Here is a 15,507-nt window from a genome sequence, read left to right as displayed (position 1 = left end):
TGTACTCTGAACCTAGAAGAGCCTCCCTCCCATCCTACCCTCTCCGGATGGGATGTCCCAAATGGTGGAGTTCTTACTCTGCTTATTTATTTATTTTAATTTTATTTTATTTCAATTCAATTAATTAACACATAGTGTGTTATTAGTTTCAGAGGTAGAGTTCAGTGACTCAACAGTTGCATACAACACCCAGTGCTCATTACCTCACGTGTCCTCCTTAATGCCTGTCACCCAGTTACCCCACATCCCACCTCAGTTTGTTTCCTAGAGTTAAGAGTCTCTTACGGTTTGTCTCCCTCTCTGATTTTGTCCTATTTTACTTTTCCTTTCCTTCCCCAATGATCTTCTGTTTTGTTACTTAAATTCCACATATGAGTGAGATCATGTGATAATTGTCTTTCTCTGATTGACTTATTTCACTTAGCATAATACCCTCTAGTTCCATCCATGTCCTTGCAAATGGCAAGATTTCATTTTTGATGGGTGAGTAATATTCCATTGTATATCTATACTACATCTTCTTTACCCATTCATCTGTTTTTCTTAAAATTTTTTTATTGAAGTTCAATTTGCCAACATATAGCATAACACCCAGTGCTCATCCCACCAAGTGCCCCCCTCAGTGCCCATCACCCAGTCACCCCAACCTCCCGCCCACCTCCCTTTCCACTACCCTTTGTTCGTTTCCCAGAGTTAGGTGTCTCTCAGGTTTTGTCACCTTCACTGATATTTTCACTCATTTTCTCTCCTTTCCCTTTATTCCCTTTCTCTAATTTTTATATTCCCCAAATGAATGAGACCATATAATGTTTGTCCTTTTCCGATTGACTTATTTCACTCAGCATAATACCCTCCAGGTCCATCCACATCAAAGCAAATGGTGGGTATTTGTTGTTTCTAATAGCTGAGGAATATTCCATTGTATTCATAGACCACAGCTTCTTTATCCATCATCTGTCGATGGACACCGAGGCTCCTTACACAGTTTGGCTATTGTGGACATTGCTGCTAGAAACATCGGGGTGCAGGTGTCCCGGCGTTTCATTGCATCTGTATCTTTGGTGTAAATCCCCAGCAGTGCAATTGCTGGGTAGTAGGGCAGGTATATTTTTACCTCTTTGAGGACCCTCCACACAGTTTTCCAGAGTGGCTGCACCAGGTCACATTCCCACCAACAGTGCAAGAGGGTTCCCTTTTCTCCACATCCTCTCCAACATGTGTTGTTTCCTGTCTTGTTAGTTTTCCCCATTCTCACTGGTGTGAGGTAGGATCTCATTGTGGTTTTGATCTGTGTTTCCCTGATGGCCAGTGATGCGGAGCATTTTCTCATGTGCTTGTTGGCCATGTCTACGTCTTCTTCTGTGAAATTTCTGTTCATGTCTTTTGCCCATTTCATGATTGGATTGTTTGTTTCTTTGCTGTTGAGTTTAAAAAGTTCTTTCTAGATCTTGGATACTAGCCCTTTGTCTGATACGTCATTTGAAAATATCTTCTCCCATTCTGTAGGTTGTCTTTTAGTTTTGTTGACTGTTTATTTTGCTGTGCAGAAGCTTTTGATCTTGATGAAGTCCCAATAATTTATTTTTGCTTTTGTTTCTCTTGTCTTCACAGATGTATCTTGCAAGAAGTTGCTGTGGCCTACCCATTCATCTGTTGATGGATATCTGGCTCGCTCCAGAGTTTGGCTATTGTGGACATTGCTGCTATGAATATTGGGGTGCAGGTCCCTTCTGGTTCACTGTGTTTGTGTCCTTTGGGTAAATACCTAATAGTGCAATTGCTGAGTGGAAGGGTAGCTCTATTTTTAATTTTTTGAGAGACCTCCATACTGTTCTCCAGAGTGGCTGCACCAGCTTGCATTCCCACCAACAGTGTCAGAAGGCTCTCCTTTCTCTGCATCCTCATTAACATTTGTTGTTTCCTGACTTGCTTATTTTAGCCATTTTGACTGGTGTGAGGAGGTATCTCATTGTGGTTTTGATTTATATTTCTGATGCCGAGTGACGCAGAGCATTTTTGCATGTGTCTCTTGGCCACATGTAGGTCTTCTTTGGAGAAATGTCTGTTCATGTCTTCTGCCCATTTCGCAACTGAATTTTTTTTTTTTTTTGAGTGTTGAGTTTGATAAGTTCTTTATGGATCTTGGATGCTAGCTCTTTATCTGATAAGGCATTTACAAATATTTTCTCCCATTCTTAAGGTTGTCTTTTAGTTTTGTTGATTGTTTCTTTTGCTGTGCAGAAGCTTTTTATCTTGATGAAGTCCCAGTAGTTCATTTTTGCTTTTGTTTCCCTTGCCTTTGTTTAACAACACTGTGTGCCCAGATCCCCACCAACCCCCTGAGTGACCCGAGGAAAGGATGGTTTTTTCTTTGGACGTTTTCCCTGTCTTTTTGGAGGGCCCATACTCTAAAGCTGTGGTCTGCATGGACAGCGCTGTGTGCCCAGAGAAATCTGTGTCTTGTTCTACTGAATCCTACAATCAAATGTCCCACAGGTCATGTGACAGTTTCGTCGCAGTTGACTGACTATGGGACATGATCTCTGGAGACTCAGTGGTTATTTTCTTTGGGGCTCTAGCACTGTACCAGGGGAGGCACATTGATGATTTAAAAAAGACATTTTTAAAATAAAATCTTAAAAAAAAAAACAAATAAAAAGACATTTTAAAAAAAATCATGATTACCTTTTCTGACTATAAAAGTAATGTTTTCGCATCTAGGCAGATCGGGGTTTTCTGAGTCCTAAAACGTATACAATGTAGGGCTAGATGTTTAAGGAAAAGAATAATAAATTATGAATATAGAATTACTAGTGACTACATTTTAAAGGGGCCTCTGCAAGTGAGGAGCCTGAAGTTCACACTTGGTGTCACTTTGAATCTGCCCCTGCGGCTCCCTCCAGAAAATTGAGAAGCCAACCCACCTTCGACCCCACTTCCCCAGAAGGTGTGTTAACAGTTTTTTGTTTTGAAATAACAGCCTTATTGAGATATAGCTCACGTACCATACAATTCACCTAAACATATACAATTTAGTGGCTTTTTGTGTATTCACAGTTTTGCAACCATCGCCACACTCCTTTTTAGAACATTTTTATCACCCTCAAAAGAAACCTTGTACCCATTAGCAGTCACTAGCCGCTTCCCCCAACATACCTGGGCTGAGGCAACCACTAATTTACTTTTTATCTTGGTAGATTTGACTGTTCTAGGCATTTGCTATAAATGGAATCATATAATATGTTGTCTTTTGTGGCTGGCTTCTTTCACTTAGCATAATGTTTTCAAGACTCATCCATGCTGTAGCATGTATCGAAACTGCGTTTTTTATTGTTTAATAATATTCCATTATATGGACATACTATATTTTTTATCAGTTGGTGGGTTAATTCTTTAAATCCCCTAGAGACACAACTGATGAAGTTCTTAAAGAAGGGGAAAATCCAGCCTTTTAAATGCTATCCTTAGCCTTCCCTCTGCAGCTTCTTCACTTTCTTCCCCCTTCTCCAGATTCTGGAAATTAAGAAAGTGTCAGAGCTGGTGAATAGGAGTCCTTATTATCACTGTGACAAATGTTACCTGGAGTTGGCAGCTCATGGCCCCAAGACAGGCCCTGCCTGTGGGGATGATCTGGGAAGCAACTGTGGATGGGATTTGCCCAAGGGCCTGGGCCAGCCCCACACCATCTCTGGGTGGCTACAGTCTCCTTTGATGTGCTGGATGAGTCCTAATTCTGGGAAGATGAGGAAGACCAGCCAGAGGAATGCTTGACAGGAAGGTGGCTTGCAGTTGGGCTGCCTCTTCGGCTCCACTGTTGAATCTCAAATTTAACTCCCTGGCCAGGGGGATGGGGTGGGGAGTCAAGCCTAGCCTGGAGCTCAGGGCTCACTGGAGGGCGCTGGCACTATTAGTACAAGGTCCATGGACCACAGGTTGCTGACTCTTAGACTGCCTCCCAGACCTGAAAGACTCTTGGGCGCTTCTGGGCAGCTGACTTCTTGCTGAGGAGCATAGAAAAGGTTTTCCTCTACTCTCTTAGTGCTACCTATGTATTTGTCCTTGAGGCTAACTCAGGAAATGCTGCCCCAGCCAACTGCTCTGTCCCAGGGAATCCCTGGTGTGCTGGACAAATCCTGAGCACAGCCTTAGCCAGTTGCTGAACAAACTCGGGTAAACTTTGTCACAGGAGAAGCCAATAATTCAAGAGATGGTGATTTGGAAAAGAAAAAAGGAGACCTTTATTTGGGCAGCAAGGGAGGTGGCAGGCTAAAACCTTAACAACCAACCCCTCCATCTGCAAGACAGACACTAGGGTTTTTTAGGGAGAGGCCCAGGGGTCCATGCAAGAGAGCAGGCGGGGGGGTGGGGGTGGGGGGCGGCACATGATCATGGGTAGGGGGCCGGGTGTGGTCGATGAGTGATCACGGGTGAGGGAGGGGACATCTGGAGTGTGGTCTTTTAGGTAATTCCTGCCTCTGCCAGGGATTTTCTGGCCTGGTCATTATAAAACATCTTTGTCAGTGCTCAAGAAGGTGCAATAAGAAATAAGTGCAATGGTTTCAGCTACAGCATGAGTTAAGTAGGCTTGTCTATTTCTGGTTTGGACTGTTGAGGTCTAGAGTTGAGTAAGAGGGCTCACTGACAGTAGGTCTGGGCCTGAGAAATAAATTAACCAAAGACAGATTAGCAGGAGAAAAACATACATATTTCATTTTATATTCATATTTTACGTGGTAGGGGAGCCTTCAGAGGAAAGACATGAAGACCCAAAGATGTAGCAATTCAACGAAGAATGATAAATCATGGAGCTGGGCCAAGACAAAGGTTTGGGTTAGGGGCGATAAATTGTGGGAAAATGACTGGAAATATGTGAGGGAACCTAATGGGTGATAAGGATTATTTTAGTGGGTTTGTTGGTACAGATTCTTTTCAGTGTTGACTCCCAGTCTCTGGTGGTAAGAACGTTCTCTTCCTGGGACATGGAGGGCAATTTTCTCATGGGAAATTGTGTCCTGATTTTAGGTAGAAAGGATCAGGTCACAGAGGCCTTCCTGCACCTGTGGTTTCTCAAGTGTCTCCAGCTCAAAATAATCAGTATGCCAAAGTGGCATATAATGGGGTAGCATCTCCTGATCCCCTACGTTACCAAGGAAGGCTGTGGACACTGTAGAGAACTGCGTGCCTACTACGTGCCAGTCACAATTCTGGGCTCTGAGAAAGAGCAGAGTGACGGTCAATTTTATGTATCACCTTGACTGGTCTAAGGGATGCCCAGATAGCTGGCAAAACATTGCATCTGGGTGTGTCTGTGAGGGTGTTTCCAGAAGAGATTAACATTTGAATGGGTAGACTGAATAGAGATGATTGTCCTTGCCAATGTGAATGGGCATTACCCAAAATCTGTGAGTCTGAATAGAACAAAAGGGCAGAGGAAGGGTGAATTTTCTCTCGACTTGAGCTGAGATATCCATCTTTTCCTCTTCAGACATAGGCTTTCCTGGGCCTTTAGACTCCGACTGGGATTTACACCATTAATCCTCTGGTTCTCTGGATTTAGAACTCATATTGGGACTTACACTATGGGCTGCCCTGGTTCCCAGGCCTTTGGGTTTGGACTGGAACTATACCACCAGCTTCCCTGGGCCTCCAGAAATGCAGACAGAAGATGGTGGCACTTGTCAGCGTCCATAGTTGTGTGAGCCCATCCGTCATGGTAATTTCTTTCTGTATAATTTATATGTATCCTACTGCATCTGTTTCTATGGAGAACCCTGGCTAATACAAGTAGTAAACAGACCAACCAAAAATCTTTGCCCTCAAGGAGTTAATCTCTTCACGGGAGGGACAGTCAACAAAATAAAAAATATAGAATATTGGAAGTGACAAACACTATGGAGGAAAAGAAAAGAAAATAACAACAAAAAATAGTGTGTGGAAATGTGAGGTAATAAAATTCCAAATAGGATTCTCAGGAGAGGCCTTACTGAGAAAGTAATATTCAAGCAAAGAAATGAAAGAATAAGCTCAGTGCATTTCTGCAGGAGGTATTTCATGCAGAGAGACAGCAAGTGCAAAGGCCCTGAGGTAGGAACATGCCTGGTGTGTTTAAGGAACAGAGGGGGCCAGTGTAGCATGAAGAGTAAAGGGGAGAGTGGTAGGAAATGAGGACCAACAAGTAGCAGGGGCCAGAGCGCACAGGCATCTCAGGTCATTCAGAGGACCCCAGCTTTCACTCTTTTAGCCATTGGAGGATTTTCAGCAGTGGGGTGTCATCTGATCTGAGTTTTTTAAAGGATCACTGCAGTATGAGGAGTAGAGTGCTGGGAGCACAGGCAGGAGCAGAGGGAACTATGCTAAGGCTACTGAAAAAATCTGGGAAAGAGGATAATTGCTCAGAGTAGGGTAGTAGCAGTGGGAGTGCTTGGGAGTGGTCAGATTTAAAGACTATATTTAAAGGAAAGGAAACAGGGATTTGTTGATTTATTGGATATGGGGTTTGAGGAAAAAAAAAAAAAGATTCATGTAACAGCAAAGCTTGGGGCTGGCCAACTAGACTAAGAATGGCCAAGGGTAGAGAAAAGTCACGGTGCAGCAGGTTTGGCAGGGATGTAAGGACCAGCATGGGTGCAGTTCAGGTTTGGACGGATTACCTTTGAGACATCTGTTGGGCATGCACATAAAGTGTTGAATAAACAGATAAGTCTGTGACTGGAGTTCAGGCGAGAAATGTGTGGGCTGGAGAGGTAAATTTGGGAGTCTGCAGCATTTATAAATATATACATATATTTTTCATTTATAGATTTGTAAAGCTACCAGAATGATTGAGCTCGCCCGGGGGGTTAAGAGTTGGTAAGAATAAAAGGGATTGTCTCTGGGGCACCCCAATAGTAGGAGGTGGGGAGATATGAAGGGACCAGAGGAGACCTGAGAGCTGCGAGTGAGCTCTAGGCACACCTGGAGAGCATGAAGTTCCAGAAGCCAAGAAGAGTGTTTCTAAGTGGAAGGAAGGATCAGCAGAGTCAAATATAGAGAACCCAGAGAAGAGCAGGTCTGGGCGCCAACCACTGGGTTTACACTGTGAGGTCACTGGTGACAAGATGAGCTTGAGTGCGAGGATGCAAACGTCTTATTATAGTTGGTCTACCAGGGAGTAAGAGGAAAGGAATTAGGGGTGGAGAATGTAGACAACTTGTTTGAAGAGTTTAACCATATAAGGAAGGAGAGACGTGGAGCCAGGGCTGTACGGGAAATGGGGTTGAGAGGGTTTCTAAGTGGGAAGAGGTAGCTGTTCACTGCTGATGGGAATGACTCAGTGGAGAGACCCTGATGCCTTAGAAGAGAGGGAGGATGGCTGGAGCTGGACCCACGGGTGGCATAGGCACTGCTAGGGTCTGCCTGTGTCTCCCCCCATGGCTTCCACATGCTGAAATCCTAATGCCCCCATGTGCTGGTATTAGGAGGTAGGGCTTCGGGGAGGTATTAGGTCAGAAGGATGGAGGCCTCATGAATGGGATTAGTGTTCTTTTGGAAGAGATCCCATGGAGCTTCCCCACCCTTTCCACCACGTTAGGATACAGAGAGAACTTGGCAACCCAGAAGAGGGTTCTTACCAGAACCTGATCTTGCTGGCGCCCTGATCTTGGACTTCAGCCTCCAGGACTCTGCACAACACACTTCTGCTGTTGATAAGCCCCTGGTGTGTGGAATTTTGTGATAGCAGCCCGAATGGCCTAGGATGGGCAGGGAGTGTGATCCTTAGGCAGGAGCGGACAATTCTGTGGTAACAGAAGGGTGTGGATACAGTCGGGGAGATCCGGGAGGTCTCTCTGGAGGGTTTTAGGTGTCTCCCTAAAACAGGATCACCAGGCAAGGGTGAGGGGTTGGCTGGAGAGGGAAGGAGGCCGGGGAGGAGCGAGGACGGTGGGAGAGGCATGGGGGAGCATGGTTGGATGGCCGGTCATGCAGAGGACCCATGGGAGCATTGTGATCATCCTCGTGTGTGCTTTTCTCCAGGTCAACTGCGGTTTTCAGGTAGGGAGAGAGTGGGTTTTATCAAGATGGGAGACTTGTCAACTGAGATTACTTAAAAGAGAGGGAAGGTAGTTGATAAAGTACGTGTGAGGGAGCGATCTTGATTGAAAGTAGATTTTAATGATTGGCCATGGGATTTAATAAAGGTAAAGGAATGAGTGCATGTGAGGACAGAGCAATGGAAAAAAAGGGTAAGATCAATGGATTTTAAACTTAAATGCAGATACTAAAAATGTAGTAGTGTTCTTCTGTTTGTTTTGGGCACTTGGAGCAATCAGCACGGACGGAGAAGTGTGGACTTTGGAACCACACAGGTATGAGTTCAGCTTTTCAGCTCAATACTTAAGGGAGCCTAACCAAGTCTCATTTCTTCATCTGTAAAACAAGAAGCTCATTCTTCCCTCACCAGGGTTATGTGAGGTGTAATTTGGAAGACGCCTGTGAAGGGCTGCAGTGGGTGGCGCTCTCCCATGGGGGTCCTAGTATCCACTCCAGTTGGGCTGGATGCCCCCCATTCCTTGTGAAACAAGCTCCCTCGTCCTGGCCAGCCAGCAGTGAAAATATGCAAGTGGTTATTTGAATCATTGAAGAAGTTAAATTATTATTCACATCAATAATTATTCATTGTTAGCTGATAAGAGAGTGATTGACGAGAAGCTAGTTTTAAAATAATAAAAAGAAGTGTAAGGAGAAGGAAAAGGATATAAGGGGCCAAAAAAAAAAAAAAAAAAAAAGACCAGAAGGAAAATAGAAGTTCAAAGGAGATAGAAGTTAATGAAGAGGGGAGAGGTGTTGAGAAACCCAGATATAGCTTTGCCCCAGGATGCGCTAGTAAGAAAGTCTGGTCAGTAATTTCTGCCACTGGATTTTCCCTGGGCTTTATCTTCGGGACCTCCCTCCATTTAGCCTGAATGGATGAGAGGCAGGAATGAGGCAACAGGGCTGTTCATCAGGTGTTGGGCTTTATTCCGATGTGGGGGATAATGGATTTAACCTGAAGATGAGGTCTCTCTTAACTAAAAGGGCGGAGGGGGGGTGGTGGAAATGCTGGCACAGCAGGGAGTTGTTTGCTCTGGAGGCATTTGTGGTTTGAATGTAGTAGGTAGGCAGGTGTAGATTAGATTAGCACCTGGATCTCCCCCCACCCCCACCCCAGTCCACAGCAGAGAGGTATGGGTGGCATACTTGGGGGGGGCAGAGGGCTGGGCTGGGGGGGCAGTGAGTGAGCACTGATTGGCAGTGCTTGTCCTCTGATGTATTTGGAATCACTTAGTTTGGTTCTGTCACTGTTCCTTTTTTCCTTCTTCCTCCTTTGTCCCTGGTTTCCTTCAGGGCCTGGGCACAGCGAGCCTCTTGAGGCCCTGAGTAGATCTCCCAAAAGATGAAGCACGCCAAGGCGTATGGTAGGGATGCTGGTGACAATCCGGGGCGGCAGAGGCAGCAGCAGCGTTCCATAACCACAGGAAGATTGGCCCACGTCACCCCCTCGTCAATCCACCTGCCGAGCCCTCCTTGTCCCCTTGTCACCCTCCCCGCCCAGCTAGAAGTAGATGCCTGGGTCCCTGCAGTCTGATGTTCCTACATCTGGCGGACTACAGTACTTCTGGTCCTGTTCTGCAATCATTGGCTCATCTCCTCCACCCCCGGCAGGGACTGCTCTGGACTTAACTCTGTGTCTCTGGAACTTAGCCCACTGCCTGTCACTTGGGTCAAGTCTGTTTCAGGTTTGCCTAGAACCAGAAGGGCTCTCTGGTCTGTACCAGGTTCATGAAATCTCCCCATTTACAGTAACACTTATCTTTTAAAAATGATGCTTTCCAGGGCCTCTCAAGTTTGAAGACAACGGGAATGTTTACCAGGGACGATGTAACAGCATGAGGTCATTTCCCTGGGGGACATGTACAGTGCCCCTGGTTACATTCTTTTGTCTCAGCCCAGAGGTCACCCACAGCTTTGGTGAGCAGTTCTCATACACTTCCGAGCTGGTCACCGTCCTTAGTGGCTCCCAGGGGATCTCTCGTTGGTGTAACTTCTTCCCCTTAAGTGTGGGATGGACTTAGTGACTTATTTCTAATGCATAGAACCCAACAAAAGTGATGGGATGTCACTTCTGAGGTTAGGTTACCAATACTGTGACGTCGATCACGCTCGCCCTCTCTCGCTCTCTTCCAGGGAAGCCTGCTGCTGTGCCGTGAGCTGCCCTAAGTGAGGGCCCACATGGCAAGGACCTCCAGGAGACCTTTGACCAACAGCTAGCAAGGACCTGAAGCCCTCAGCCCTTCAAGCTGTGAGCAACTGAATCCTGTCAACAACCACCTGTGTGAGCCTGGAAGCCAGTTTGGGGGCTTTTGGGTGCCTGGGACTCCAGCTGAAACCTTACTGTGCTCTTATAAGACACCTGAGCAGAGTCCCCCAGCTAAGCTGGGCCTGGATTCCCGGCCCACAGACACTGGGATATAACAAATGCGTGTTTTTAGTTTGTTTTTAAGATATTGTTTATTTATTTGAAGAGAGAGATCATGAGCAGGGGGGAGAGGGAAAAGCAGACTCCCCACTGAGCAGGGAGCCCGATGCTGGTCATGGGATCATGACCTAAGTTGAAGGCAGGTGCTTAACCGACTGAGCCACCCGGCTGCCCCCAAATGTCTGTTGTTTTAAACCACTGAATTTTGGGGAAATCTGTGGTGCTGCCATAGGTAACTAACCCAACTCACTTGTCTATTTAGCTCGAGCACCTGCTTCTCCCTGACCGAGGGCCTTCTCTGGCCACAGGAATATGCTCAGCCACAAAAGTGCAGCCCAGAAGCGTCCTGGAGTCCATGTCTCCGGGAGATGTCAACCAACGACTTATGGAAGTCAATGGACAGATGTTCCAGCTGCCTAATTCTTGGGGGGCCATGCTAAGTGTTCCACACAGTCCCTCCGAGGAACACCCCCCCCCCCCCCCCCGGGGAACTAGGCCATCGTCCCCACAGAGGTAACCCATTCACTGAAACAGACTTTACTGGCTTTCTTCCCTTCCCGGTCTTACTTCACCTACTGCTTACGCTGCTCCGGGGATCACCACCCACACAAACCACTAGCACCCAGATCCTTTTGCAGGATCTATATTTGGAGGAGCCGAAACTCAGATAAAGCCTCTAACAACCTCCAAAAGTTGTGTTCAGTCTCACTACTTAAGGCAGTGACGGATCTCCTCGAGCTCAGGGTGAGTCGAAGCAGGATTCTCTTGAGCACTTCCTCAACACTTTACATCTCTCTTCTCATTTCATAAATCTGCATGGTTCTAAGAGTCCGGGGACTTGGGACAACGACAGCCATGAACGATGCAGGTTTTGGAGCAAATAGTGAAGCTGTGCAGTTGGCCCCAAAGGATCCTGTGGAGGCTGATGCCAAAAGGGACAGATTGGCTGGTGCTCTCTCCTCCTCTCTGCCGAGTCCTCTATCGGCTATTCCACCGCCACCTTGGAGCCAGCCACAGACCTGCTACCCAGCTGTACTGCCTACCAAAAATTGGACTTTTTTTTTTCCTCAAGTCATTTCCAGGCTTCTTTCTTGTGGGTTATATAAAAAATGAACTTACTGGCAGGATCATGTAACCTAAGCAAAGGTTGAAAATACTTTCTGGAAGGAGCTGATGGGGAATGCGTGGAGGAAACATTTGGAATCCGTTGCTTCTTTTAAAATAGTGACTGGGTATAACCCTAGCCCGGCGGTTCTCAGTTGGGAGTGACTGTGTCCCCCTCCCTCAGGACATCGGGTAATATACGGAGACACTTTTGATTGTCACTACTTGAGAGGAGACAGGTAGTAGGCAGAGGCCAGGGATGCTGCTAAACACCTTGCGATATACTGGACAGCACCACTGCAAAGGATTGTCCAGGCCTAGGTGCCAGCAGCGCCAAGACCGAGAAACCCTAAACGCTACATCAACCTCTGAAAATAAAAGAGGGAGAGTTTCTACCCAATGCTGTTGACAAATGAAATCACTTTAGAAGTTAAAGAACAAAGTTTTTTTTAAAAGGGCAGAAGCCAAGAAGCCTGTTGTCTTTTGGGGAGGCAGAGATCGGTGGTTAATGGCATGGCTGTAAAGTCAAGTGGGTGTGAGCTGGATGCCAGGGTCTGTACTTTCTTGCTCTGTGACCTTGAGCAAATGACTTGACCTCCCTAAGCTTCGGTGTCCTTGCTTATAAAATGTGCTAGCCTCCTTGATTTGTGATAATTAAGTGAGGGGGGCACGTGAAGCATGTGGCAGCAAGCACAGCATTCAGTAGGCACCCACTACGGGTACACGCGGCTGATATTATGGATTTGCTTGTGACCACCACAATGGCACCACAATGGCAAGTGAGGCAATGACGTCAGTCAAATGAATTTGTTGGTTTCCCAGTGCATATCAGAGTTATGATTATGCCATTTTGTAGTCTCCTAAGTGTGCAATAGTATTAGATCTAAAAAAAACAAAAACAAAACAAAAACAGAACGACGTAAAAACCTTAACTAAAAAGTGAGCAAATGCTTTAGAAAAGTGGCCTGGATGGATGTGGTCGACACAAGGTCGCTACACACTTTCAATGTGTAAATCATGCAGTATCTGCAAAGTGGAATAAAATGAGGTATGCTAGGGAATCCTTGGGTGGCTCAGCGGTTTAGTGGCTGCCTTTGGCCCAGGGCGTGATCCTGGGGTCCTGGGATCGAGTCCCACATCAGGGTCCCTGCATGGAGCCTGCTTCTCCCTCTGCCTGTGTCTCTGCCTCTCTCTCTCTCTTTCTCTGTGTCTCTCATGAATAAATAAATAAAATCTCTTAAAAAAAAATAAAATGAGATATGCTATAACTGGAGGCAAGGTAGGAGCCTGTGGGAAGGAGCCCGGGCCTGGAATCAAACCCGGAGCGGTGAGCAAAGGGAGTGCTCCATTCCCCAAATGATTCAGTACCAGGATGGAATCCTCTGTGAAATCCTGCGTGTGAGATCATCACCACGTCTTCCCTACCACCCAGAATTTTGCTGTCTGAATTCCTGCTGGTTTTGGTTTGCATTTTTCAAGATTTATTTCTCGAATGTAAATAAACAATCGTGGTTGGGGCCTGTGGAGGCCTTCACACAAATGCAAGCATTCTCACCAGGAGCTGTAGCTCAGACAAGGAGGCTGCAGAGCTTGCCGCTCACCCCGTCCTCCCCGGCGCTGCTTAGGAGGACGCGTCGGGTTACCTCAGGAAAACAGCCTGCACAAATAAAGCAGCCCAAGACAAATAAACACTGACCTTTCTTGGTCTCATATCCAAGGCCTGAGGCCTCAGGAGGAAAATGAGTCCTCACAGGCAGGGAGGTCTCCTAGATGCATCTGGTAGCTGGCTCCCGAGAAGGACACACACACAGACACACACACACACACACACACACACACACACAGGAGTGGGGTCATGGGGGTGACGAAGAGGGAAGGAGGGGGAGAGAATGTGCACACAGGAGGGCAGTCGTATAGTCTTGTATAATCTAATCTTGGGGATGACATCCCATCACTTTTGCCAAGTTCTTTCTCATCAGAAGCAAGTCACTAAGTCCAGGCCACACTCCAGGGCAGGGATCCCACAAGGGCACAAACGCCAGGAGCCATTGTAAGACCAGCTCACCTCGGGTGTCAGACGGACACACAGCCCTGGCCATGCCCGCAGGGACTTGCGTGGCCGCCTATTGGGGAGCTTCTGGGCTGACTTACATTTTCAGAGGATTTACATGGGCGAGAAAGAGTAGTTATGGCCTGGAGGGCCTGGAAACTGTACCCAGGAATATGAAGACTCTATAACCCATTCATCTGGCCCATTTTTTTTTTAAAGATTTTATTTATTTGAGAGAAAGAGAGAGAGAGCAAGTGGGATGGGGGGAGCAGCAGAGAGAGAAGGAGAAGCAGACTCCCCGCTGAGCAGGGAGCCTGATGTGGGGACTCCACCCCAGGACCCCGGGATCACGGCCTGAGCTGAAGGCAGCCGCTCAAGCACCCAGATCCCCCATCTGGCCCGTTTTATCTCAAAGCTACTGTACTAGACTAGTTTCCCACAGCTGCTGTAGTAAATGCCCACAAACTTGGTGACTTAAAGCAATGTGGATGGAGTCTTAGAGTTCTGGAAGCCAGGAGTCTGAAATGAGTTTCAATGGGCTACAGTCAAGTTATTGGCAAGGCTGGTTCCTTCTGGAAGCTCTCGAGAAGAATCTGTTTCCTTGCCTTTCCACCTTCCAGAGGCTGTCTGTGTTCCTTGGCTGGTGGCCCTTCCACGTCTTATCAGGACCCTGTGAGCACATTAGCCCAGGATGGGCCCCCGCGGGGAAGAGCCTTAATATAATCACAATTATAGTCTTTCCACCTTTAAAGGTACATTCACACATCCTGAGGATCAGGGCTTGGGGATCCTCCGGGGCCAGTCTTCAGCCTGCCAAGCTGACACAACTGAAATAGCTAATTAACGGGTCTCACTGTCACCATCCAGCGCTACGACTGTTCCATTCTACTTCAGAAACCCAGTTATGGCCTCTCATTGCTGACTGAACACAGCCTGTTCCTAGAACCCGACTGTGCAGTAACCTGCCTGGTTGATTGCTCCCAGATCCATTCTGGCCCTTTCCCTGCAAATTGCCTTTGCCAACGAGGCTGGGTTTGGCCAGGGCACTGGTGGGAGATTGGAGGACAGGAGGAAGCAGCCAAGGTGCATCTGACTCAGGCAAGGGAGATGGAGCAGCTCAGCGTCTCTGTAGGGACCGTGCTCTCCCTGTGTCACAGGTCCCACCAGACCAGCTCCCCCTCCATGGACCCCGCTCTTACTGGGCACCTCTCCTGGGGATCCAGCTCTCCTTGGGGGCAGTTCTGCTCCTAAGCTCCACCCTTCAAAGCTTCCTGCTGGTACTCATTCTACGGTGACTTCACCAACCCCTAGGTAGCTCTTCAGCTCTCCCAACACCTTTGTGGTTAATCCCTCTTTGGAAAATTCTTTCTCTCCTTTCCCCTATAATCCTTTTCACTATTTCTTATATTCCCCGTATGAGTGAAACCATATGATGATTGTCCTTCTCCGATGGACTTACTTCACTCAGCATCATACCGTCCAGTTCCATCCATGTTGAAGCAAATGGTGGGTATTTGTCCTTTCCAATGGCTGAGAAAATGAGTGGGAAAAATTAGAGAGGGTGACAAAACATGAGATATTCCTAACTCTGGGAAACGAACAAGGGGTAGTGGAAAGGGAGGCGGGCAGGGGGATGGAGTGACTGGGTGATGGGCACTGAGGAGGGCACTTGATGGGATGAGCACTGGGTGTTATACCTAATATGTTGGCAAATCAAACTTTAATAATAAAAAAAAAAAAGGAAATTCTTTCTAATGGCCCACCCGTATGGCACTGTAGGTTCTGACTGATCCTTGAGTTACCATACATTGGCTTTCAGGGGTTTTCATATCACCTCACACTATCCATTCAACTTATC

At 46.9% G+C, this 15,507-nt stretch overlaps 1 protein-coding gene across 2 annotated transcripts in view; it reads left to right on the top strand.

Annotated features, from left to right (window-relative positions):
• LOC140608136 (uncharacterized) overlaps positions 1 to 13,434 on the top strand; it is a 60,626-nt gene extending 47,192 nt beyond the window's left edge. Inside the window, exon 5 of one of the 2 annotated variants that reach the window (XM_072783009.1) lies at positions 10,204 to 13,434. In XM_072783009.1, the coding sequence (XP_072639110.1) occupies positions 10,204 to 10,236 (33 nt within the window). In that variant the 3' untranslated portion in view covers positions 10,237 to 13,434. Of the gene's footprint in view, positions 1 to 1,611; positions 2,614 to 10,203 lie in introns of those variants that run through there. The other variant, XM_072783006.1, reaches the window with a different exon arrangement.
• The last annotated feature ends 2,073 nt before the right edge of the window (positions 13,435 to 15,507 follow it).

This window comes from Canis lupus, chromosome 17, assembly GCF_048164855.1.
Source record: "Canis lupus baileyi chromosome 17, mCanLup2.hap1, whole genome shotgun sequence".
Lineage (NCBI taxonomy): Eukaryota > Metazoa > Chordata > Mammalia > Carnivora > Canidae > Canis > Canis lupus.
Note: the sequence above shows the minus strand (reverse complement) of the source record. Positions and strands in the feature narration are given on the sequence as shown.